Source organism: Sparus aurata, chromosome 24 (genome assembly GCF_900880675.1).
Source record: "Sparus aurata chromosome 24, fSpaAur1.1, whole genome shotgun sequence".
NCBI classification, from domain to species: domain Eukaryota; kingdom Metazoa; phylum Chordata; class Actinopteri; order Spariformes; family Sparidae; genus Sparus; species Sparus aurata.
The window spans coordinates 11,659,026-11,686,297 of record NC_044210.1 but is presented as its reverse complement, the minus strand read 5'-3'; the positions used below and the strand labels follow the sequence as shown (position 1 = coordinate 11,686,297).

At 38.1% G+C, this 27,272-nt stretch overlaps 3 protein-coding genes across 12 annotated transcripts; all 3 read right to left on the bottom strand.

The window, feature by feature from the left end:
• Window positions 1-1,296: 1,296 nt before the first annotated feature.
• Window positions 1,297-3,815, bottom strand: LOC115577195 (uncharacterized). Its single transcript, XM_030410128.1, has 5 exons — window positions 3,603-3,815; window positions 3,092-3,403; window positions 2,702-2,822; window positions 2,416-2,473; window positions 1,297-2,117 (listed from the first exon to the last, which is right to left on the bottom strand). Exons 1-5 carry the CDS (start codon window positions 3,712-3,714, stop codon window positions 1,944-1,946), a joined length of 777 nt encoding a protein of 258 aa, XP_030265988.1. The 5' UTR covers window positions 3,715-3,815; the 3' UTR covers window positions 1,297-1,943.
• Window positions 3,816-4,209: 394 nt separating this feature from the next.
• Window positions 4,210-27,019, bottom strand: LOC115576593 (uncharacterized). 10 transcript variants are annotated; one of them, XR_003982891.1, is made up of 15 exons: window positions 26,784-27,019; window positions 26,021-26,145; window positions 11,925-12,594; window positions 11,738-11,809; window positions 11,516-11,604; window positions 11,183-11,300; window positions 10,978-11,056; window positions 8,528-10,594; window positions 8,195-8,339; window positions 7,997-8,054; window positions 6,269-7,673; window positions 5,775-6,089; window positions 5,316-5,436; window positions 5,021-5,078; window positions 4,210-4,716 (listed from the first exon to the last, which is right to left on the bottom strand). XR_003982891.1 is itself a non-coding variant. In XM_030409122.1 (7 exons), exons 3-7 carry the CDS (start codon window positions 6,330-6,332, stop codon window positions 4,609-4,611), a joined length of 666 nt encoding a protein of 221 aa, XP_030264982.1. In that variant the 5' UTR covers window positions 6,333-7,673; window positions 7,997-8,054; window positions 8,195-8,496; the 3' UTR covers window positions 4,210-4,608. The 10 variants fall into 10 exon arrangements, 1 of the variants encoding a protein (XP_030264982.1); XR_003982893.1 differs by having other exon boundaries at window positions 12,466-12,594; XR_003982887.1 differs by having other exon boundaries at window positions 6,269-6,506; window positions 6,801-7,673; window positions 11,516-12,594.
• Window positions 16,359-19,728, bottom strand: LOC115576592 (uncharacterized). The gene is made up of 4 exons (XM_030409121.1): window positions 17,996-19,728; window positions 17,785-17,905; window positions 17,259-17,316; window positions 16,359-17,173 (listed from the first exon to the last, which is right to left on the bottom strand). Exons 1-4 carry the CDS (start codon window positions 18,354-18,356, stop codon window positions 16,961-16,963), a joined length of 753 nt encoding a protein of 250 aa, XP_030264981.1. The 5' UTR covers window positions 18,357-19,728; the 3' UTR covers window positions 16,359-16,960.
• Window positions 27,020-27,272: the final 253 nt, after the last annotated feature.

Here is a 27,272-nt window from a genome sequence, read left to right as displayed (position 1 = left end):
GAGCAAACTGATGACGAGAAAGAAATGTTTAGGTAATACATATAAAAATAGGAATTCAAGGATTTTACAGTAACTACATCGTACTCAAATATACTAAAATAGTGTCTTGCTCAGTAAAATTCAAGGACACAGGTCAGTTGTGGCCTCCCTTCAGTCATCATATAAGCACTGCTGACATGTGACTCTTACTTGCACCAATAAAAAACTTCTAGAAAAGAAATATTGTGTCGAGCTTTGTGTTTGACCAACTCTCACCTGCACTAGACAAGCGACTGGTTTTCAGTTGCCACGACAGGACGTAAGAGAAAACGTATGCCTATGTTACGCGTGTCTACAATGAAATGTCAGGTCATTAAACATCAGGGGATGTATTCACAAAGATTCTTAGTGCAAAGAGTTGCTCCTAGTGGCCAAATTCTAAGAAAATTGTTAGAATCATGATGTTTTCTTAGAATTTCCCCTAAAAGTGAAGAGTAGATCCTAGTAAAGATAAAAGCTATTCCTAAAGAATCCTAGCTCTTAAGAGAGCTCCTAAGGAGAGATCTGTTAAGAGCAGGGAAGAGGACTTTTAAGTGGCTTAAAAGTCATCACAACACTGCTTCTTATAGGCCGGTCAGCAATCACAGACATTGATGAAAGCTGAGCCATTTCACCCTTGTTAATACCAAATTGAGTTGAAATGTTGAAAGTGCAAAAATTACCAGCATGGCAATTAATATAAGCAAATAAATAATAACTTTCACTATGTGAATACTGTGCAAGTGGGCCTACGTTTTCACACATTTTGTAGGATAATTTTAAAGTATAGCTTACTATTCATTTAACAGATATTTTCTTTTATGTGAAATATTATTTACAATTACACAGTATTCATAAGATTAGATTCTGGGATGAAGTTTATCGATTTGAGGGTCCATCCTTTGCCCATTATCACCAAAAGTATATTTTTTATCTAGCTTTTAGGATCAACCAATCACAGCTTTTGAAATGATGACTCATACCTAGCAACGGGGTCAACCACACCTCCTCACTAAGATAGTAGTTTCTGTCCATTCCTTGCTCAGAGGTCTCTGAGAATGTTCTGGAATCACTCCTAAGCTAAGACTCCTTGCTAGGAATTTTTAGGTTAAGTCAGAAGCTCTCTGAGAGGATTCTCAGAATCTTTAGGAAAATGGGCCCTGATCTACTGACAGTTTTAGCTAGATCCACTGTGACAACCTGGCTCAGATGGTTTCAACAAAACAGGGAGACCACACAAAGGTAAACATTTAAAATAATATTTTATTAAATCAAATATAACCAAAGTAGACCGAATCTAAATGATCACAACCAAAACTCTGCTGGTTGGGAGCACAGGAGACAGAGAGGAAGAGGGAGATATCAGCACTCTTACAGCAGGTGAGGCAATCAGAGGAAATGACTTCAGGTGTGCCTCGTTCACCTGCCACTTAATACAGGAACAGATGAGAACACAGGCAAACGCAAACAGAGTGGGACGGGTCATCAAACTGCCAAAAGTCCAACCAACATCACCTACTGTCTACGCTGCTCACAATATACGTATATGACCAGTAAGAGTCAAACATCACAAACCGTGCTGAAACTGACATGTTGCTTTGGTGGTCATCACAGACAGGTTTAGAGGCCTGACGTAGAGCTGTAGCTGAAAAGTAACACAGTCTTTTTGCAGACACCACAGTTATTGCCAAATATACCATCTACGCAGTAACCTGTTCTCTGGCTAAGGGGGATTTTATATCCTCCTGCTGTACAGGACCAGTAAGACAGTTATTGAACCCCTCAGTATAATGAAACTATCTTGTTGCGTACGTAAAAAGCAAATACAAATTGTATTATTTGGGTTTTCTCACAAACTGAAGGCCAGCTATAATCAGCGATCTATCGTCTCAATGAGTCACGAACATCCACAAGTTACAGTAATTTTATTTTGATTCTTTGGTTGAAATGTTTTCATAATCTGTGCAGCTTATATCAGACTCTCCTCCGTCCATGTCCTGGTTATCTAAGTGGACAGTCGGTTTATTCCAGGCTGAATATGATATAGATTGGTAGAGATCACTTGCTGGATGCTGGAGATTTGTGTAGTCGTCTTCATCCTACGGAGAAAAAATCTTGATGCATCATGTTTTTGAATTGAACTCAATTATGTTTAACAATGGTTGAAAACACGTTCGCCATGTAAAGATGTAGACTGCATGTCTCCACACAGTTCAAACAAGAGGATCACTGAGGTTGGACTAAACATTACAATAGAGAAATAAGAAATGTTTTTGAGAACATAGGACGAGATTAGATCACGAGCTACAGACCCAAAATATAAATGTATATTTATGTATATTAGATAATGAACATGAAACTGCCTACTTTAAAGTTAGAGGAAATAAAAATACTCACAGAAGAGCTGGAAGACTCAGGTAGAGATTGTCCAGGTGTGGCTGACATTGAAGAGTTTCTTTAAATAAGAAGAGATATCAGAGTTAGAACAGCATCAAGTACGAGCAGAAACATTATAATAGGTTTAATTATGTTTACATTTTAATAATAACTTTCATTAAAAAGAGCAAAACAGTGTAATGCAGGAATCTACAGAGTGCAATTTACTGTAAATGCACCACATTAACATTGAAAAAATACATTAAAAATAAAATCTGCTATTTCAGTGAAAATATGAGTTTCTCACCTGTCACTTTTTGTCCTGAAGACAAATCCCAGAATAACTCCAGTTATAATGAGTCCAGTAGAGACACCGATCCAGACCCATGGAATTGGCATTTGTGTGGAACCGCTGGTGTCTGCAGCCTCTAAAACATTAATATAATTCTGGTAGAAATCTGGTTTTTACTCTATTTGTGAAGAAAACAGTCTACTGTCATAGTAACATGCAATACTGTACTGCCTGAATATGCAAATCAAATGTAAAAAAATCATCTACGAGACAAAAACACTGTTTAATCAATGACTCTTTAAAAGACTGTAAAGTACACATAATAACACAATGCAGTTGGAGCATGGCAGAAAATAATCACCTTACTCATCAGCCAAAATAAAAATACATAAAAAGTGTGTTTACCCTCCACAGTGACATTCAGATGCAGAACAATTGTTCCATCAGGTGTTGAACACTCACAGCTGTAGTTCCCACTATCCACTGGTGTTAAACTGGTCAGCTGGAGAAACACAGTCTGATTCTCCTGGATAAGTTTGTATCTGGAGTCACATTGATGCTGAAAGCCCTTTCCATGTTGATACAGCAGACGACACTCTGTTGACATGTTTCTCTCTGTTCTGATCTTACACACTACAAGTGTGATGATATCAACTGTTGAATTGGTGCATATTTCAGTGACGACTGGTTCGCTCCCAATGGTTTTCACAAGACTCACTGCAATCAGTCACAATCAAACATGAATTAGTCCGAGTCTGATCTACTGCTGTATTCTTGCATTTTGTGAGTATTAAATCACATTTTTAATTGCTATAAAATTACAGAAACTGTGTTTTGACCTCTTTAAAACCAAAGACAATAAAAATATATAACTTGCCAACATGTTACATATTGAAAACTAGCTCATCTACGTTACCTTCACTGTCTTTAATGCCAAAACACAGAGTTAGTGTCAGTAAAAAGCAGAGTTTCCATTTCGCCATACTTGTCAAGAAGCATCTGCTGCTGCTGCTGGTGAACAAGATCATGTAATGAAGTCAGCACAGACAGACCCTGTTGTTCTGTTCTCTGACTATTAACCTCAAACTGTCACAAAGGTACGAGCAGGTTTGAACTCCTCTGTAAAGGAAGTGCTGCTATGGCAACTTCTGTTTTATATTAGGACACTCAAAAAGGTCAGACAGTAAGCAAATGACTGAAGAGAAAGAAAACGTTCAGGGTGTGAAGATTAAAGTGACTTCTGTGACATTATAATAACTACATAGTGTCTTTCATAAGGACACCAGTCTGGTATTCACATTGTTCGCAGTGTGTCATCTTCACACAAACACACCTCACTTGATTTGTACAAATAAAGAAACAAACTGTACTGTGACCATCTATTGTAAAAAAAACCTGTTGTAGCGCCCTCTACACTGATGATAGTGATGACGATTCTAAATGACGAAGACATGGGAATGATCGTACATGACTCTAAACAAGGTGTGACTGCTGAAAAAATGCTAATGTTTCCAAAAGAGGCATTACTTTTAAAATACTTTATTGGATTTCTTGACTTGTCGACAGCAGTGATAGTTTTTTACAGAGCATTTATTAACAAGCCGGCCTCATCCAGCAACAACTTAGAGCTGCTGAGGCTTCACACTCTTGATTCAGGAAAAATACCAATGAAATCCGACAGATTACACATATAATTATGAAAAAAAAGCATTTGTTCATATGTGGACCTGTTTTAATAAAAATACTCCAATTTCAATATTTTGGGAAACATTCTCTATCACAAAAGCCCTTAAACTACTATCTACTATCTCACTAAGTGAGGAACATCCACGTATCACAAAGTCATGTTGTCTTGATTCTTTGGTTTAAATGTTTTCACACATTGTTCAACTTTTATCAGACTCTCCTCCACCTTCTTCTTCTTACTGGGTATCAAATCCCACAGTCACTTTATTGCTGGCTGAATATGAGTCAGTTTGGTGAAGATCACTTGCTGGATGCTGAAGGCTGGTGTAGGGGTGATCTTCTGCCTATGAAAAAATAACAAATTTGAATGTGTCTTGTTTTTAAAATATTTTGAACAATAGTTAAAACACTATCAACATTTTTAGTTCCTTTGCATTAACACTCATGCACATGATGTACATTGCATTACCGTTACACACTGCAAATACAGAGGATCACTGAGGTTGGAATAAACATTCAAATAAACTTGTTTTAGAACATAGTAAAGATAAGAACATCAGCTTATATATATATGTTTATTTGTGTATGTAAATTGGCTCCTTTCTGAGTTTGCTGTAAGTGATTAGAACATTTAAATATATTACTCACCACTGAGCCATGAGTCTCACGCACATACAAAGCAGACGAGGCTGTCCTCGAACAGTCTCTTTAAATAAGAAGAGATGTCAGAGTTAGCCGAAAAAACTAAACACACAGAGAGAAATCAAGACTGGATTTATCTTCAGTTTATCTAAATTTTCTCAAAAAATTTAATAATAACAATAACATCAACTGTAAAGAAAACAAACTAGTGTATTGAAGGAATCTTTTAGAGAAGTACACAGTAAATGCTAATCTAAATTTACCCAAAGCTCTAACTATAATACATATAATAGTATCTCACCCATTACTCTTTGTCATGTGGATACATCCTAGAATAACTGCAGCTATAGTGACGACTGCAGTTACACCAACGAAAACACTCAGAATTGGCTCTCGTGTCGAGCTGCTGTTATCCTCATCCTCTGAGAACATAAAGAGAAAGAAAACAACATCTGTCAGAATAATGCCACTGGTAATTGCTCTATATGTAAAAAAAAAAAAACAAAAAACAAAACACTGATTTTAGTCTCATACATTCACACTATAATGTAATATTGTTTTAATGACATCATCTGCAAATTGAACAGACTAACAGTATAACATGCAAATAAAACGAAAAACACTTGTCTTCACTTGTCTTGCTATTGCTGTTGAAAATCTTCATAATATTAATGATGAGGTGGAAAAGTAGAACCTTAAAATAAGTCAAAGTATGAGAGGAAAGTGTGAATCACAAAAAAGAAGAAAATCATTAATTTACCTTCCACAGTGACATGCATTTGGAGCATAGATGTTCCAAAAGAACGTGAACAATCGCAGATGTAGTTCCCACTATCCACTGATTTTAAACTGGTCAGGTGGAGGAATACAGTCTGATTCTCTTTCAAAAGTCTGAATCTGGAGTCACATTCATTCACAAAGTTTTGTTCTCGATACAGCAGATGGCATTCTTCTACGCTTCTCACTGTTCTGATCTTACAAACTATAAACACGATGGGATTCTGTGTTTCATCGGTGCATATTGGAGTGATGTCTGGTTTGCTCCCAATTGTTTTCACAAGTAGCTGTTTAGTATCTGCAATCAATTAATCAAAATCAATACAGTGCAACGGTGTATTTAATGTATATGTGTGTTTCCAATAACATTTTTAATTACACTAGAATGAGCAAATTGCAGAAATGAAAAAAGCAAAAGAAACAGAATGACATCTTGTGTAAGTTATTAGTTATCTAAAAGCAGTTTCTCTACCGTACCTTGGCTGTTGGTTTGGAAAGTTAGCGGCAGAAGCAGAACTAACCACAGTTTCCATCTACCCATGCTGGTCAAGACCTCTAAGCGACTGCAGCTCGGGTACAACGTGTAATCTTTCTCTGTTCTGCAGCTACGTAAACCTCAAATTCTCAGTTCTCGCTGCAGGGTTGTGTGAGCTGGTGGGAAGTCTTTTTAAAAGAAGGTGCTGCTGCAGGAGCTCTGCTTTACTGTCACGGGACTCTAAGATGAAACAGACAACAACACACAAAGTCGTGTCCATATCAGTGAACCAGACGACACTCTTCTCTGCTACTTTCTGTGCTGATCTCACTATAAGCTGAATGATATTCAGCGCATCGTCCAGCGTATAGTGGAATAACATCTGATCACAATCAAAACTCAATGTAAAAAACAGTTGTTGAGTTGGATTTATTTATGACCAATAACACAAAGAACAAGCAAAATAAATAAAAGACAGTAACAGAGATTAATGTATTGCATAGATTATACATTCAAGTAGTTCTTGTACAGCACCTTTGCTCTCGATATAAGGAGTGAGCAGCACAAGCAGAAGAAACCACAGTTTCCACCCCCTCATACTGGTCAAGCTGCCACTGCTGGTGTACGATATCCTGTCCTGACGTCACAGAGGTACGAGCCATGTGAGCTCTACTGTGAAGGAAGCGCTTGTATAGCAGCTTCTGCATTCATAGTAAGACACTCAAAGAAGGGTATTACAGAAATGCAGAAAGAAAACATTAAGGCTGGGATTATCTCAGTGACGTAAATGAATTCAAAATACATTTAAGTGTGTTGTTTGGAGAATAAGATGGTTCAAGTGAGAAAAAAAGACTTCTCTTGCTATTTTATACGTCAACAATAAGATGTCGGTCCATCAGATATCAGGTCTACAGTCCTGTTTTCAGATGACATTTTGAGCTGGATCGACTCACTATTTCCTGCTTGGTGGTTCATACAGTTTGTATTTTAAGTGAGAGTCCTGCATCATCGTCGCTTTGTGGTCACACAGTAGCACGAGGAGAACAAAGCACGATTTCAACGGATGTGTTCACACACATGTTCAACAAATATGGCAATCTGAAAAAGACAATACTGCACAAAAACACTTCCATCAGTTATTTTGTATCTCTCAAAGCACTGAAGGGGATTTGGACTCCTACCATCAGTAGTCTTAGTGAGTCAAGAACATACTCATTTTATTCCTTTTAATTCTTTGGTTTAAATGTTTTCATAGTCTGTGAAACTTGGATCAGACTCTCTGTCACCTTTTTTCAGGTTATCCAAGTGGACGGTCACATTGTTGCTGGCTGGATTTGAGATGGTTTGGTAGAGATCACTTGTTGGCTGCTGAAGGCTGATGTAGTCTTCATCAGAGTCGTCTTCTGCCTACGAAGAAGACATGGATCGTGTTTTTGAAGACTGACTTAATCATGTTGAGCAACGGTTAAATTGTCTTTAGATACACTGATTCAAAGGATGCTTAATGCGGTTCCCTACACAGTGCAAATCAACAGAATCACTTAGATTGGTCTAAACACAAAAATGAACAAGAAAAGCAGTTAGTTAGTGGTAAATGTAAATAGTAGAGAATGTAGTTAGTCATCAACTAAAGGCCAATAATATGAATGTATATTCATGTATGTATAATTACAAATATTAAACTGCTACTTTCTGAGTTTCAAGGTACAGAACAAAGAATTAATGCTCACCAAAGAGCCAGGAGTTTCACGTTCAGATAGTCCTGATGTGGCTGACCTTGTACAGCCTCTTTAAACAAAAATGGATATCATAATTAATCGAACACCGAATACACACAGGAATCCAGTATTCAGCTATGATTACACTATAACTGCAGACAAAACCTCATTAAAAATAACATGAAGTATTAGAATTACGGAGCATCTTACCCTTTATTTTTTGCCCTGTAGAAAATCTCCAAGATCGCTCCGGTTATCAGGACTGTAGTACCGCCGATCACTACAGTTAGGATGATGGCAACACCCAACGACAAAGTTTGTGGCATTAGTGTTGAACTGCTGGTGTCTTCATTCTCTGAAACATCGCAAAGAAAAAATTCTTCTGAAGAAATACATAACCATTTATTCAAAGCACTTATTTAATCACATTCTCACTGAGTTTTATATAAGCTGAGACAACTTATCGTAATATTGCTTAAACTTAGTCAAAGTATTACAGATAAATGTAAGTCAAAAAAGGATGAAAATGGATCAAACATGTACCTTCAACAGTGATATTCAGATTCAGAATAAATGTTCCATCAGGATGTGAGCACTCACAGGTGTAGCTCCCACTATCCACTGGTGTTAAACCAGTCAGGTGAAGAAACACAGTCTGATTCTCTGCTGCAAGTGTGAATCTGGAGTCACAGTTTTGCATAAAGTCCCATCCATATTGATACAGCAGACGACACTCTTCTTTGCTTCGCTCTGTTCTGATCTTACATATTATAAGTGTGATGATATTATACGTTGAGTTGGTGCATATTGGAGTGACGTCTGGTTCGCCCCCAATAGTTTTCACAAGAGTCTCTGCGATGAATCAAAGAAACAATGTCATAAATGTTACGATGTTAAGACGAGACAGACTTACGTACATTGCTAAATAAAATCTCCTGTACTTTACCTTCAGAGTCAGAGTCCGAACACAAATTCATGGGCAGAAGCAGAACAGAACATAGAGTGAAAAGCTCCATAACAGTGTAGAGTGTGAGTAGCAGTGCTGCCGTAAGTGGCTGTACTTAAGGGCGGAGGAAAAAACACTGACCTCAAACTTAAGACACCTTCACCACACGCGTTGATGGTGAAGTGCTCTAACAAGGAAGTGCAAGAAGCGACTTTTTCTACCTTAAAGTTACGACTGAAATCGATACGGGAGTCACAGGCATAACTCTAATGAAGAAACACAATATATACTGTCAACGTTACACAAACTTTAGCATTGTGGAGCAGGTACAGACATTCAACTTACCCTGGCTGAGGTGTTTGATGCTTTGTTTTCTTGAAGCAGGTTTCCAAACAAAGGTGGATATCAGAGTCAAATACTGACTTGTGTGTTTTGGGGTAAATGTAATATGTCTTTATTTTGGTAGAGCAAACCTCCATGTCAGGGCTTTTTATGGATCATTAAACATCCTGAACATCCCACATTGAAATAAGCATGCCTCACTTTTAGACTCTACTGCACTTTCAGCCAGAACAACACTGTTTAAACACTAGTTTTCTCATGTTTATGTTTTATTCAAAGTCCGAAAGAGTGCTTAATTGTGTAAAATGTTAAACTGATACACGCTTGCCTATGTGATCGACACGTATTTGGATGCGTGTGCTAGAGTTATTATAAAAAACAGCACGCTCTTAAAACCAAACTGCTCAGTTGCTGCACGTCTGTGTGACAAAAATACCCTCCAAAAACCCACCGATGTCTATGTGTTTGTCAAAACACTTGTTTCCCTCTGTTGGTTTAATGTCAGTGATTTAACTAGTTCAGACATTTAGTTAAGCATATAGCACATACCACAAACTAAATCATAAGAATGAAATTGGTTATATTTAATGTAACAAGTAGCAGGATTTTGAGCCATACAGCGAGGAAAAATATGTTGCAGCTTTGCATTATTTTACAAAATAATGAATGCAAGTAAATTCATTTATTTACTTGTAAGTGAAACGAGAATGAATGAGAGTTTGATTAAGAGTAAATACAAGTCATAATTCACAACACTAACACTCGTTAAACGCACACACAGCATCCGGAGAAGTGTGAAACTGTCAGCCACAGAGGGCGGCAAAACACAGCTTCTCTTCCTGGTGTTAAGTTGCTCTCACAAATGATTTTCTGTAAGATATGCAGCATGTACATACGTATCAGTTCAGTTACTTCTTATACTGTTTGACTTTGGTGACCTCTGCCAGCTGTTGTCATCACTGGGCCTGACAACTGGTGCTGAAATCATGGCGCCCTATTTTGCTCATAAGAAGTTGACGAGGAGTTTTTAGCAGGCCTGGCAACTCTATTGTCTCAATGAGCAAAAAAGACAATATAAAATAGTCATTATATAGTTATACTGTCACAATATTTTACATTTTGATTCAAAGGTTTTCATAGATTTCCTCATTTTCACAAGTCACTTCATCTGTTTCGTCCTCCAAAAACGTAACTGCTTTATTTCTGCCTATATTACTCTGCCATCTATCAGCCTTATCTTGATGGTATATTGAGGAAATGTTCTGGTAGAGATCATCCGTTGGATACTGAAGGGTTTTGTAGGGATCCAGGTCACCTTGGTCCTGTGGAAACATCAAAATGTTGCTGCATCAAGCTTTCAAAGACCGATTGAACTTGATCAAATCCCATTCTCTACAATCTGTATCTGTTATGTCAACTGAAGGTTACAGGGGTTATGGAGATTATAAAAGGCTTCCTCTGTGTTGCAAAGTCCACCTAAATGCGATGTGGTGGCAGAGTGGTTAAGACACACATAACATACTGCACCACACAGGCATATTTGTTAGGTCATAATGTCTGCTTACCGCTATTTTTTCACATGAAAGAAAAAGGGCTTCACCTTAATGCCTTGCATTTATAAATACATGTGCTGCAAGTGTGAATACACACTTTAAAATATCTATTTTTTGCATTTGAAGGTTGAGAGCAAAAGCACGCGACTCACCCAAGAGCAGGGAGCTTCACAGACAGAAGAATCGGTTGCTTCTGACCTCATATAGTCTCTGAGGCGAGAGATTAGCTGCCTGATTTAGATTTGAGACACATAACACACATAATCATTCCATGTGAGCTTCTAAATGCAATTCTTCACTTGATTTAAAAGCTGCATTATTTTACATGTTTTAAAGCAGACAGAAAAAATGTTTCACCTCCAGTCTTCCTCTCTTCGCTTGAGTCCAAGGACAAGTCCGGCCACGACGATGACAGCAACGATAACAACGACCACGACGCTGGCCACCATCCCGGGCGAACCGCTGTCGTCCTTCCCTTCATAATCATTTTTAACATACAAACGGAAATAATCAAGTCAAAATGTTCAAAACCTCATCAATAAACAAAAAAAGGGAAATCCATAAAAATGCAACAAATGCATCATTCACAGAGACATTGGCTGAGAATTAAATTTAACATTTCAAGACATTATTAAGATTTCAATTCTGAAGTTAACAGAATACATTTTGATTAATCAGTCAAAAATGTACCTTCCACAGTGATATTCAGCGGTAGAATATATGTTTTCTCAGGCCGTGAGCACACACAGGTGTAGTTGCCGCTATCCAATGGTGTTAAACTGGTCAGTCGGAGAAACAGAGTCTCATTCTCTTTCATGAGTGTGAACCTGAGGTCACACTGCTTCACAAAGCCCCATGAATGTTGATACAGCAGGCACTGCTCGTGTTTTGTCTTTTCTGTGCTGATCTTACATTCAACTGTGAAGACACTCTGCGGTTTATTGGTGCATATTGGAAAGGCATCGGGTCCTTTACCAACCGTCACTGCAAACATTGGGAAAGAGCTTTTGAATGACTGTTTGCAGAGCATATAGTGTGGTAGTTAACACGAGCTACATAGGATTTCCATGAACCATATGTAAAGAAAAGCTCACAGTACCTTTAAAGTCCAAACACCAACACAGTGGCAGGAGCAGGAGCAGAAGAAGCAAGAGTTTCCATCGATCCATATCCACACAGTTGGAACGACTGTGTTGATTCTCAGTATCGAGTAAACTATACCGACCGGAGGACGATTAACAATGTTGCGCCTCTTTCGCTGCTTAAACCTCACAATACATCGAGTACCTTTATAAGCGTGAGCTGATAGTGACGTGTCCTAAAAGGGACGGGACGTGCAAGACTTGACTTCCTCTGCTGTCAAGTCAAGACGCTCTGTGGGTTAATGTTTATTACTTGTTTCACTTAAAGCATCAGATTAGATTAAAACCTCTTTCCTGATTGAAAATAACAACCTTAGCTTCACAGAAAGACGAGATACCAGAAAAGATAGGGTGAGATTTTAAATTCACAGTGTTGTTTTCAAATTTGATTGAGCATCAAATGCAAGTTGAGAATAGTTAACACTTGGTGACTACTTTTGAAGGAAGATGCATCACTGGTCAGATTTAAAATATTTATAGCGCTTGTTGGTCACTTACCCATGCATTTGGTTTGCAAGATTTATTTCAGGACTCCGGTCGTTTGCAGAGTGAAGTCAAGGCCATTTACAGCCTGAGTCCAATGCAGTGACCCAACTCCTGCTCTACCCGATTTCTGCAGGCCATCAGCTGCAGGAGGGCAAAAGACGAAACGTAAATCATTGAGAGGAGAAACTTCCAGGACAGAGTAATGCGCTTTAAAAAGAGTTCAGGTTTGAAAAACATCCAAACTGTGCAATTGGCATCCATGACATCATTGGCTTGCTTACACTCCTATCATTTTGACATATATATATATATATTTTTGACCTTTTTCATAGCTTAATTGGGACACATTGCAAACACTGGGCCACTGCTGTGAGGACATAGCCTCTGAGCATGAGGCAAATAAGTGAATACTCTGTGTTCTTAAAAGTCAAAACAGTGGGCTGCTGTTTGTTTACTGTAGACGCACTTGTTAGTAGTCAGTTCAAAAGTGAACTATTTAAACAGTAATTAGTTATGAATGCATATCAGGATAACAAAGTTGGTAAGCACAAAACCCACCATAACGTTAATGTCTTACTGGCTGTAAGACATTTAGGGAATTCAAATCGGGGACAAAAAAATGACGATTAATCTTCAACCTTTATCTTTTGTTCATTACATTTAAAAAACTATGCTTCTGTATTTCTAAATGTGGGATAATGCTCTATATTACTATTATTCTTGCTGGACTCTGCATACAGATAACACAGTTAGAGATGTGTACAAACTAGTTCACACAGATCAAGATAATCTGCAACAAGTGCCCATCAATTTGGTTTCGACAGTTTTATTGTTTTTATTTTAATGTGACTTTGTGGTCATAACAGTGACGCAATACTTTTTGTTAACTGTCAATTTCCTGTAGTAAAAATTCATCCAAAGAAATGTGCCTGCCTACAAACTTGAACCTAACAGGAAGTAATTATATGTAAAAACACCTTTTATGTGGCATGTGCGGGGTCAATCACCATGAATGAATGTATGAAGAACTCTGATGTAAAACAGACAAAGAATTAATTAGCCATCTCACTTTTTTTTTTTTTGGTAATAGTGTTTTTGTTTGTTTGGCTTTTTTATTTTGTAAGTCACTTGTGAAAGATGTTTGTTTGCTTTTTGTGTCCTTGTGATCTGTATTTACTGTTTTAATGTAATAAAAGAAAAGAAAAAAAAAGAAAAAAAATAGCCATCTCAGTCACTGCACATTGAATTTGACCTTTAACCTTCAGGGAGACGTTACTGACTACCAATGAGTAATAGAAACAACTCCTTAACTCTCGTATATTGTACATGATACAGACTCTGTTGCTGTGAGTTGTATGAATTATGCAATAATGAGAAGTCTCTTTGTAGTGTTTTTGCATTTCCTCTTTTATGTCATGGTATGTTTTTGGTTTCACAAAAACATACCATGACATAAATGAGGAAATGCCGGACTTGTCCTTGGACACAAGCTAAGAGAGGAAGACTGGAGGTGAAACATTTTTTCTGTCTGCTTTAAAACATGTAAAATAATGCAGCTTTTAAATCAAGTGAAGAATTGCATTTAGAAGCTCACATGGAATGCTGTGAAGTGCATCTTTAAAAGCAGCGTCATGTAGAAATGGGCTTTTATGCGATTCGGCGCCCCCCGCAGTTTCTGAGTGCAACACCACTGTTGTTAATTCAAAATCCCAGGTCTGTAGCAATTTAACAAAACTCAGTATGTCGTAATGTTATGAGTTTTTTTGTTTTTTGTATGTTGAAGTAAAGATGTTTGTAAAGCTGCAATCCAACCCTGTCACTAAGCTTACACACAATACACCCTATTACAAGACGCTGTACCCTTAAAATGATTTTGAAGCTGTTACTTTAAAGGTTAAAAAAAAATTACATTATGTTGCTGTGACTGAAAATGAGGTAAGGAGGCATTTGCAACATTGTGGTGGCTGCAGAGAAGAGCCTTGGGGTAGATGTTGTGGGGGAAGAAGGTTCATGCAGGAAGTTGAGATGCTTGGTGTTAACTCAAGCTGACGTAATGGTTTATACTGTATATCACATGAATCATGACAGAATTTAAGTGCTAAAGCTTAACAGTTGTTTGCATCAATGGGACACACAAGATGTTTGTTTAAAGTAAAGCCTATATTTCATTATTACTTTACAGGTATTCGACAAACGAAATAACGGAAATCAAATTAATAAGAGTAGACTTTGTTTTAACCATGCATTTATTAGATCAATTATTCTTATCATATTTGCCAGACAGTGAAATGTATTTGAAGTGCCCATTTACCACATCAAATAAAATGTGAATAAAATTAGCTTCGTTTCAGGATTAAATGCACTGCAGAGTATTTGGCAAAGCAAAATAGTCAGTTTATGGACAACAGGCCCTTTATTATTTAAAATATGCATCAGAGACAATATAAAACTAAAACTCTACAAACGCATCCTTAAATCTGTTTCATTTTAAGGGAACATGTTTGAATTATTAGCACTGATGTAACTGTACACACTGGCAGAATAAAGCTCATTCTCTCTCTGAATGTAGGTCATGTACGGCTCAGTGACTCCTGGTTCCTGCAAAACAACAAAACATTTTCAGGGTAAAAGAAATTGTAGTAGTTTTGTCTGCCATTAAATGAACTGCAGCCAACAAAGCAGACACAGTACCGTGTTCGGACGATCGTGCAGCGGCTCTGATCGTCTTCTGTTGGGGAAATGGACAAGTAATAACAAATTATTAATTATTAAGCTGTTGTGCTGTGAATTTAGTCACTATCATATTGATCTCTTACCCATGTTGAGTTTTTCTGTGGATGACTCCGAGGATAACTCCGGTTATGATGAGCGCAAACACACCAATTACAGCATACAAGTAAGGGATTTTTGTATTGCTGCTGGGGTCTTCATCCTCTTAAACATTGTAAAAAAACAAAGAAAACTGTTAGAAAAGTTGTACAGGTGTTCACTATTTATACAGAATGAGTAAAGATTGCATTCTTTCTTTGAAAGAATCATTGAATATTGTATCATTTACCTTCCACAGTGATATTCAGTTGGAGAATATATGTTCCAAAAGACTGTGAACACTCACAGGTGTAGTTCCCACTATCCTCTGGTTTTAAACTGGTCAGGTGGAGGAATACAGTATGATTCTCTGTCACAAGTCTGAATCTGGAGTCACATTCAGTCTGATTCTCTGTCACAAGTCTGAATCTGGAGTCACATTCATGCACAAAGTTGTCTCGATACAGCACACGGCATTCTTCTGTGCTTCTCTCTGTTCTGATATTACAAACTATAAACACGATGGGATTCTGTGTTTCATTGGTGCATATTGGAGTGACATCTGGTTTGCTCCCGATTGTTTTCACAAGTAGCATCTTAACATCTGCAATCAATAAATTAAAATCAATACAGTGCAACAATGTATTTAATGTATTTGTGTTTCTAACAACATTTTGAATTACACTAGAACGAGCAAGTTACAGAAAATATACTGTTGCACTCTCTAAACCTTCTACACAAGATCATTAGAGAACAGCATCTTGCAATAGTTATTCAGTTAGTAAAAAGTAGTTCTTGTACCGTACCTTTGCTGTCAGTATAAAAAGCTATCGGCAGAAGAAGAACAAACCACAGTTTCCATCTATCCATACTGGTCAAGACATCTTAACAGCACTGAGCTGCTGCTGGTAGTGCCCGGTGTGTTTTACTGAAGCGAGCAGGTTGGACGCGCATCTTTAAACCACTCAGCTACCGCAACCCAAAATTCTCGATACACACAGGGGTGCGAGGAGGCGTGAAGTCGTCTAAAAGGGAAGTGCTGCTACAGGTGCTTCTGCTTTCATGTTAAGATACTCTAAGATTAAACAGACAGCAAGTGAACCAATCACAAGCCTTTATTCTGATAAAGAATGTCCACAAATAAAACAATGCAATAGTCGAGGCTGTAGGCAACGGGGATTACCCAAAAGAAGTGAAGACAGTCATGTGATAACAAGTTAGTCAAGTAAGGATTAAAAATACTGTACAGTGACTATATTATACTGTATCTATAACATGTGGATCTAATCATCTCTAACAACATACTCTGACTGATATGAGGTGTCCAATTTGTTTGGTTTTCAGGTACATCTGTATTCCAAAAAAGTCTGTGTTTCCCAGCTGTAATTACAGCTATGATGTTTTGACATATGTGCTATTAGCAATCTCGTTATTGCGATAACTCCAATACCCCAACATGCTTCCCCAAAATAAGAAATGCGTGCAGGTATCTTGACAGTACAATACCCATGTGCACATACATTTATCTCCTTTACAATGGCAATGACCCTGCTACAGGGTCCTATGTACTAAAAAAGGCAATTTACGTGTTTGGACCAGATGTCAGACTCCAAAATTATTTACATATTTGTAAAGACATCAGATATCATCACTGCTGGCAATAAAAATACATCAACATAAGAAGTCTGTGTCTTGAACATTACAATGTATCTAAAGTTTTAAAGCAACCTATAGTTTCATAGATAGGGCTATTTGGATGGAAATCCTTCTCCTTGCCAACTATTTCCTGATTGATAATTGCATAGATGTTGGTTGGATCCACCTCAGAATCACGATGAGGGCGACATAGAGACATAGTTTGGTAGACTTCAGTAGCTGGCTGCTGAAGGCTCGTGTAGACGTCATCTTGGCCCTAACAAAGCAAATACAAATCTTTATATCGCGTGTCATTACACACTGTTTAGAAGAAGAACACCACAGGGCTTTGTTGTGCTTACCAGAGCTGGGGGAACTCCAGATCTGGTTAGTTCAAATGCGCATGATCTTGTGTTGTCTCTGGTAAAACAACAAAAAACCAACAACACAATGATAGAAGTTAGTGGGGGCGGATTCACAAAAGTACAGTACGGCATCATCTGGATAATGTACTGCAGTACTTGCAGAGAAAATGGCCTGCAATTCCATTGTTTATTATATCAGTATACTATAATTACTTATTCACTGCAACTAATCACTTGAGATCAAGTGATCACTGATCGTGTTCTCTGTTTGGACTGTAAAAACTCTGACAGCAGTGAGGCACACCATCACAGTTAACTAGAGCCCAAACTGACACATTCATAATCCACTCAAACTCCAAATAAAGTTGCTGTATTTTCATTTTTAAAAAAATATTAAAATATGGTCCAGTTAACTACAATACGCTGAGAATTACCCTGACCTGGACTGAAAACTATCACTAACAAAGTGTTTCTTATCACAAAGCACAACAACAAACTTTGGAAAGCAGTCAAAGTGTTTCACCTGTTATGAATGCTTCTCAGGATAAATCCACAGATCACCCCCGCTGTAATAATGAATCCAGTAGCAACACTGAGAGCAATGACGGCGAACTTTGTGCCAGAAAATGTAGCATCCTCTGCACCTGCACATAGTCAGGTAAGAAAATCAATCTGTATTCTACCTCCAACGCAACAATCTGGTGATTAATTGATCTTTTAGCAAATAAACTCACCTTCCACTGTTATTTTAAGGTGGGTAATGCGTGTTCCTCTTTCATATGAACACTCACAGATGTAATTCCCGCTGTCCACTGATGTTAAACTCTCCAGGTGGATAAATACAGTCCGATTCTCGTTAATCAGAGTGAACCTGGAGTCGCATTCTTGGTCAATTTGCTTGCCAGGCATGTAAAGCAGGCAGAATTCTTCCCCCCGGTGTTTTTCTGTGGTGATTCTACATCCTACAAGTTTAGTCATACCCAAGTTTTTACTCATGCACACTGGAGTAACGTCAGGTTGTCGACTGACGGTTTTCACAACAGTCTCTGCGATCCAAAGAAAACAGACCTTCAGTGATTGATATGACATAAACATTTGTTTTTATTATAAAAGTAGCTTCATAAATCACATATAAATATAAAGTAGCTTTTGAACTGTACCTTTGGTGAACGCATGCACACACAGGGGCATCAGCAGAAAAAAACACTGTTTCCATCCTTCCATGCCGGCCACAAGATCTAAAGCTGACTACGACTGTGCTGACAAGAGGACTGACACTGTCTGAACTGTAGAGTTACTGCGTATGTGACAACCTCAAACTCTTTATACCTTGTTAAGATTCAGTGTAACCTGATATGAAACGTTTGAAAACAGAAGTGAGCCTAGTGGCTACAATATAATACAATATCATCCTCTCTGGGAAGCATCAGGTTGATCCTGATGGTAAAAACCAACGTCTCAAAACTCACTTTTAGGTGCAGAAATGCAAAGAGAAAGAAAACACATGATAGACATGACAACACTTTGATTGCTGCACTCAACGGCCTTATTGATCATTAATTCTTTAAGTAAACAAGTTTGAATAAATCTGGACATCAAAACAACAAACAGAGCTCAAAGTCTCAAGTATTTTCAAAGTCGTTCATTTCATTCACCCAATCTCGATAACATTTTGTTTCATCCAAACATATTCTAGGATTCGTGAATGTTTGGGACACAGGTAGTACTACATGCTACATCCCTGTTAGATGTACACATTGGTCATACAAACAACACTCTTCTTTCTGTACAGTCAAAGGACAACATGAATACAGTTGTACTGTATGTAAGAAATTATATAATACAGCACTGACAGCGCTAACTTCAGTTCAACTTGATGTATGAGACTCCTGCAACAGATTAATGGAAAACTGACAATAAATGTTTCTAAGGGACAAGAGGACATGATGTTGACTTTAAGTTTAGATAATTTCATAGATTTCACAAAACTGATCAGGCGCTGTGTTGTTGCTGGCTGAATTTTCCACGCTGTCGTATTGATGGCTCGTTGCGGAGACACTCTGGTAGACGTCACTTCCTGGCTGTCGGAGGCTTATGTAGTGGTTTTCTGGCTCGTCTTTGTCCTATAAAAACAAATCAAACGTCTGATAATGCATCCTTTGCATCCAAGACTTGTGACAGACAGAATCTTATTATTCAACAAAGAGGTCTGTCTCAATTGTAATAGCTTCTGTACTGTTGTCAAACCTGTCGGTGGCCAAAAGTAGAACATTTAGTGGATGTAACTTTGCCAGCTGATGCGATCTACTGGACTGCTTTCAAGACCTTTGGTAACAATGGTTCATTTGCGCTCAAAACCTTGTAGATGTGGGGCCCACGTTTAAAAATGTGAAATTATAAATACTTGAGTATTTACTTTAAAAAAAACTTTTTAAAAAGGTTCGCAATAACAGAAGGTGGTACTTAAACTCTTACCTTAACATGTAGAATATGTGAGGGAAGACAAAAGGGGCGACAGTTTCTAACTCTTGTCAGGAAACATGAGTCATACTGCAACCTCAGCTTTGAAGTTATCACCGCTGACTGAAAATCCTCTGATCTTTTACTGACACCGCTGGCCCTTGACTGCAGCATGTAAACCCAGCGGCCACTTTATAGTGTTTATCTGCTCGAGGTCAAGCACTCCAGTAGGACGAAAAAAGGTGATAACGCAGTAGGTCAGCAGCATAATTTACATTAAAACAGGCATTAAATACAGGACGAGTCAAGCTGACATTTTTGTTTCAGCACCTCTGAAACGAGCAACCTTCCGGCAATTTTAACATGTTATACCACATATGAACATTGTGGTCACACATTTGTCTGCTGAGGTGATAATTGTGTGACAAACCAAAAAGGTGCCAATGACTTTTCACAGAAAAGACAACGCTGGGACTTGAAATGCTTCTTCCACAGTACTTAGTGTAGTCACCTGCCAGTGAGTGTATTTTCTTTTCTTTAACTCTTACATTTTAAATGAATCGATTGTCACAGGAATTTGTCAACATTAGCTAAATGCCTGAAATATACACGTCCACAGAACTGCATACAATAAATGAGCAGGTTGAAGGATATAAAACAAAAGAATACCTTCCCCACCAAAGAGCAGGAGGTTTTATATACAGACAATCCAGATGGTCTTGACCTCGTATTAACTCTGAAAATAAGAAGGGAAGACGAATCAAAAAGCAACTTCAGCAACAGCAGATCATATACAAATCATCATCCCTAGTTCTGACAATCAATTTCAAAAAGACAATACTTAAATCATCACCTTTAAATCTAACGGCAGATCATCTGGACATCTAATCAACCACTCAATTGTCTTCAACCAGAATTTTTAAATACTATTACAACTATGAAAATCGTCAGTATCATGAATTACCGTGCTTTCTCAATCAACCTATATTTTAATTGTGACGTAAAAATTTTTTTTACCTGCGATGTATTTTCATCACGATGAGCCCGAGAAGAAAACAAGTTACAATGGTAAAAGCAGTACCACAGCTAATCACAGTGGCATAAATGAGCATTGTAATAATTGAAGCGCTGGCCTCTTCTTCCCCTAAAACGTTAAGACCAAAATAAAAAACAACATCTGAATCATTAAAACAAACACAACAACATATAAAAACTTTAGATACAGTACAATTAGAGTGGCCATGCAACAACATACAACATTTACCTTTCACAGTGATTATGACATGCAGGATATCTGTCCCACGAACATGTGAACACTCACAACTGTAGTTCCCACTATCCACTGGTGTTAAACCGGTCAGGTGGAGGAACACAGTCTCGTTTTCTGTCTTGAGTGTGAACCTGGAGTCACATTCATGCACAAAGTCCTGTCCATGTTGATAGAGCAGACGACACTCTTCCCCTCCACTGATCTCTCTTCTGATCTTACACACTATAAGCGTAATGATGTGCAGTGGAGCGGTGGCACATACTGGAGTGACATCCGGTTCTCTCCCGATGGTTTTCACAACAGCCTCTGCAATCAAAGGGATTGAGTAAATGCAAATTTAGTTCAACTTGTAACACCACCGAACTGCATAAGTTACATGTAAAGAAACTCTCCTGTAACGTACCTTCAGTGTAAGAACACAAACGCAGAGGTAGAAGCAGGACAAACAACAGTCTCCAATCAGTCATAATGGTGAAGAGGTTTGAACGACAAACTGCTGCTCTCAGAAACCAGTAAACTACATTAAATGGGGCAAGGTTGAGAAAAACACTGTATAAAGCGGAGGAGCCAATAATGACAGGTCCTACAAAGGAAGTGCAAAACAAGACTGCTTCTACTTTCAAGGATGGACACAGGTGGGGGGATTCTCAAACGCTGGTTTCACTGAAATGCATCAATTTCGGCTAAAGTGTGAGGCAGAGGTTATTTTCCAGAATAGATCAATGGAAAACAACGGTGCAAAATCCATGCCTCTGTAGTACAATGCATCCAGTATAGTATAGATACACAGAGGCACTGACATGAAACATCAGCCAAGTATGAAATGAAGTATAAAAATTGAATACATCAATCAATCAATCAACTTTATTTATAAAGCACTTTTCATACATGAGTATGTAGCACAAAGTGCTTTACACAGGAAACATAAAACAATAATAAAGAAAGCCCCTCCCTCCCACCCTCCGTACTATATACATGCACACATACGTACACACACATACACACACACACACACACACACACACACACTCTTACTACAGGAAATAAGGAGACATGGCAAGGCACTGAGGATTGAGGAAACGCCACCTTTGGGGCCGTCCACACTGGGAGGAGTCACAGGCTGTGCCACGGGGGGCACCAGTGCCCAGGCCCCCCGACCCTGACAGACAACGAATGGCTGGGCCAAAGGGACCCAGGGACAGCACCCCCAGCAGCATCCCAGACACAGCTCCCAGTGTGGAGGACCCCCCTGAGGAAACTCTGGAGTTAACCCTTAAAAACTAAAAACATAAGATAGGATAAAAACCCTGACAAAAGATTAAACTCCTATGTTGATGAAGGTTGTCAGTCATCCAGGTCATGGTAATTCTAAGTGCTATATCATAGGCAACTAGACTTGTTTCAGTTTCTGGCAGACGTTTCATATCTCATCCAAGAGGTTTCTCCAGTTCTGGAACTGAAGGATGAGAGATGAAACGTCTGCCAGAGACTGAAACAAGTCTAGTTGCCAATGATATAGCACTTAGAATTTAAACTTCTAGGAGTCCAGAATTTATGTTTCAGACCCCAATGAAAAGATGTTGATCTGACTGAATGACAAGAGAAACATTTGCGCTGAATGTGCGTTACGCATTTTCAGAAATGTGTTAAAATCAAAGAAAATGTATTAAAGTCAAGTCGGCCTCCTACAACATTTTGTTAAATAATTTGGTCAAGTGTTATTCCACCCATCACCCTCACCATCACAGGTAGTGTTACAGTTCCCTACGTGGGTGCACCACTGACAGAATAATAGCATCACTACTGCATTAAGAACATATATACTTTATCACTGCTATGATGAAGGTTTTTTAGATCTCTAAACAAGATTTCTAAATCTTTAAAACTTTGTTTGACCCTCCTGAGGTTGTGTAAAGTACCCTGTTGATATATAAATGTGCACTCTCGCACCTTATACCCACAAAGAGCCACTAGAACACTAATACTTTAATATGCATGGTTGTTAAAAGCACTGACAGGCTATCTGGAGTCACATTGTGGAAGCTGGACATGAAACAAGCTGACACAAATTGAAACTGCAGAGCCAGACTGGAAGACAGATTTAAATAGACGCAGGTTTAGACGAACTGTTTAAGGAACCTGTTTATCAAAGATGCAAACCAACACTCAGCTTTGACTTAAGGACACAGTAAGAGTAGCCACAGATGTAGACTGTGTGGTTAAAAACGTTGCAATACGTTCAAGTAACTCAACAATGAAAGTAGGTCAAGCATTGCTGCACCACAGTCATGAGACAATCAGGAAAAAGGTGTGTAAAAACCATCATTGACTGTACATGTTATAGTTTTATTTAGTAGGCAAGCATTGATGAATAACCCTTTATAAGGTTATACTTAGTTAATTACATATTTAATCAAATATACAGTATACAACATGAAAGCTGCTGTACACCTTGGTGTGCGGTATGAAAGGCCTGTCTGGTGGCTCACAGCTTTCACTGACTATCTACAGAGCGCTCTTCGCGCAGATAACAATCGACTTCTCTGACAAGGTAGGAAGTACATAACAGAACCCACAGCTTCAGAAACTTATATTTTTAATTCCGGTCTGGGCGTTGTGGTTTGGAACCACACCTTACTGTAATGCTGGTTATAACATTGTCAGACGATGGGTTTCACTTCTTGATTTGTATCTTTTAGAGAGCAAAGAGGTAAATTATATATAATGCAGATGTGTGACAGACAACATTAATTGTGCTACATATCTACAGTCAGTAGATGATTAAATACTCTGGCATCAAGGCTCATAGACTCAAGAGGACAGCATGAAGATCTATAAGGACCTACCAGCAGAGGGTATAGGAGACAAACAATAATATAATTGTAAAGTTTGAACAATATTTGACAGTCTCTAGTACAGGACGTATCCTGACAGACTATCTTTCTGATTAATAGCAGATGGGAACATATTACCAATGTAACCTGCAATGGACTCCTGTAGCAGAAACACTTGATATTTTTAAGGAGACCTCGGGACAAACTAGCCATGTTTGTGGCGAGAAAAACAATCTGATATTGTGGACATCTTGTCTCACAAGTGTTTTCTGTGCCTAAACCTAACCATAGCATGGACACGGCATTATCACAAGATACAGCTGAACGTTTGACCATAAGAAATGTAAAGTTGCAACATGATTTGCACAAAATAGCAACATTTCTAATGTTCCCCTGCTTTAGTTGTTGTTAAATTACTTTACCAGTTGCCTCTACACAGGTAGTTAATCTTGCTGCCATTCTCACCTACTGAGGCAAAAAACTAATGAGAACATTAATGGCGTAACTGAAGGAATCGGTATCAAAACCTCTGGGAGGAGTGTGTAAAACAAACACATTCTGAAGCATGTACCCTGAGATATATTCAGAAAAAATATTTTGTACTTAATTTTAATATATGTGAAAAATTACACATATTAAGTTGGGTGTTAATAGTGGGTTACTGCAGCAGATACTGATATGCCCTACGATAAAGTCAGTAGTGTGTGGCCATATTTATTTAATCATGTATATGTGTGTATATAATATATATAAAATTATCAAATTCATATTAACATACTGAATGCATTGTCCACAATGTACTGGGTATCATTTACCAGGTAATGTATAAATAGAAAGCACTGTTTAAGAAATACCTACACAACAATCTGGGGTGGTATTCAAGGAAGCAACACATGACATGATGCAGAAAATCCTTATTCTGATTTATTTTTATTTTTAGACTGGTTGTTTTGTGTTAAAGCAATCCTTTCAAACAGCACACTGGAGGAGGAAACGTGTTTTGAAAAGGCACATCTGTCTTTTTGCATTTCCTCTGAAAGCTTTGAAGCCTCAAGCCAAAGCATGACCCAGATATACAGTCAAACATGTCTCACAGCACTCAAACACTCTGCTAACTATTTTGCTTTACACCCCCCAATCCTAAAATATCACAACCCAATCCTTGCTCCTCACATAATGTTACATTCTGGCATTTTGACTGCTCTGTAAACAAAAACTAAAACCAGATGCACAAAGATCTGACGGAAAATTGGTTTTGCAGATGTTTTATGTACAAGGATTCAGATGTCTGGCGTGCTGGGATTTCAGCCAAAGTGCAACACACTGAAAAGGAAAATAGCCTTCAAATCTCAACATTACTCTAAAAACAGTAGTGCTCTGTAAAGTAATAGGCTATAGCAATATAAATCTTTCAACCAGGCAGGGACATACCAACCTCAGCATCAGAGAAATGTTTTTATCACTTAAATTAGGATTTGCATACTTCATTTACTTTACTTTTAGCACATACTGCAGTTGCCCTCACAAAGTACACACTGTTGCATACAGTAAATAAGTCATGACAGTGCGACTTAAACTTTCCTCCTATATTTGTTTACTTTGCGCAAAAGTACAAAGATAAAGTACTTATACTTGAATCTGCTGTCATCTGTCAAATGAGCTTTCAAATGTTTGTGCTCCCTCTGCTTTGTATATATTCGAGCAACACACGGCGACGTATGTGACGCATCTAGCACTGTGCAGAGGACTGTGGGTAAGAAGAGCCAGAGGAGCATCCTGGCTTGCCGGTATTTTTGACATACGTCATTTCATACACGTCACATTGGGACATTCTAAATCTTTCTCTGGCATACTAAGACACGATCAGAGCCTGAGGGTGCAGCCCACACCTGTGAACAATTGATTAAAGACGATTAATTGGCCAGAACCTCTTGCAAACATGTAGAAAACAGTTTGTTAAAGCCATGCTGGTCTTGTTCTCCTTCCACACCAGCAACACTCCAGTGATATTCACTGATCAGGCACGGGGATGCAGAAAAACATTTAAGGCCCACTTCAGCAGCACGCCCTTCATGTTGCATGAGACACAGATTTTTGATGTTCTTTCATGAATCTTGTCTTGTATGAAAACACCAGAGGAGTAGAACTGCAGCACTGACTGGCAGAGGAATGCATAAACAGATTAGATATCCTACCAAATTAGGGCAGAGTCAGACACTTCAAAGACGACAGCGAGTCCTCGTTTCCCTCTTGATGAAGCGCTCCAGCCAGAGGGCCACATATTTCTTCTTCTCCTGCAGCAGCTCCTCATCCTTTGCAGCTTCAGCATAAACCAGACAGAAAAACCGGACTGAGCATGTTTTGTGCACCAGAGGAAGGCTCTTATATTAACATTACAGGTTAAAAGCTTAAAGTATAGGTGGATAAAAGAGGCCATACTTTTTTGTACTTTTTTTTACATGTAAACTCAAGATAGCACCAGAAAACACTTTAACGGCTCGCTAATTTAAGCTAACACCAAATTGAAATGGTTTAATGGAAAAAGGCTTTAGTGAACTTGACATTTCATTGGCCAGTTTCCAAACTGGCTGCTGCCATTTTGAACATCAGAGTTAGCTTGAGCTAAGTCACACTATACTACAATGCAATGTATTTCCACCATTTTGTCCGAGTGTGTAAACTTATGTACAAACTATAATGTTAAGTGCTGTAAATACTACAATTAAACATTAAAAAAACAAACAGTGTCCATGGCATGTACACTGTTTTGGTCTATATCTGTCCTAAATGACACAAATGATGATTAAAACTGTCCAAATGCCCAATGACTAAACTTTTGGGTTTCTATTATATAAGGTGAAGTAAAGAGGAGAGTGATTTCGGACAAAGTTCTGATCTTCCAAACGTTTGTCACAGTTAATTAGCTAAAGCTAGCTATCTTGACTTGCTTAACGTTACCTTGTTGCTAAGGTTACATATTCAGAGCAGAAACTCTCCCGTACTTCTTCGATTTTTCCTTTGAATAGACGGTAAACAATACACTATTTCGACGAGGGGGCGATAAAAAATAAACTAGAGAAGGCAAATTGTAAAAACTATCCAGTTTATTACCTTATATAGGGTAAGGTGCGCATCTACGGTTTAAAGTAAACAAAGGTTTCGGCGGTAAACGGCTCCGGAAGTGAGTAGGTACGCTTTCAAAATAAGATAGCGGAAGTGAAGTGACGATATTTCAGAAAGACTTTCTAACTTTACTCTAATTAAACAATTATTAATCTTTTGTTGTTTTTCTTTTTTGGCAAATACAAAATTGTGACATGATTTAACTGGTAAAAAAAAAAAAATTACATCATGATAAATTGTGTACAATTCATCATGAAAATAAAAGAGAACTGCAAACTAAAACCCTCACTTATTTCAGCCTTTTTCAAGCTATGTTTATACGTG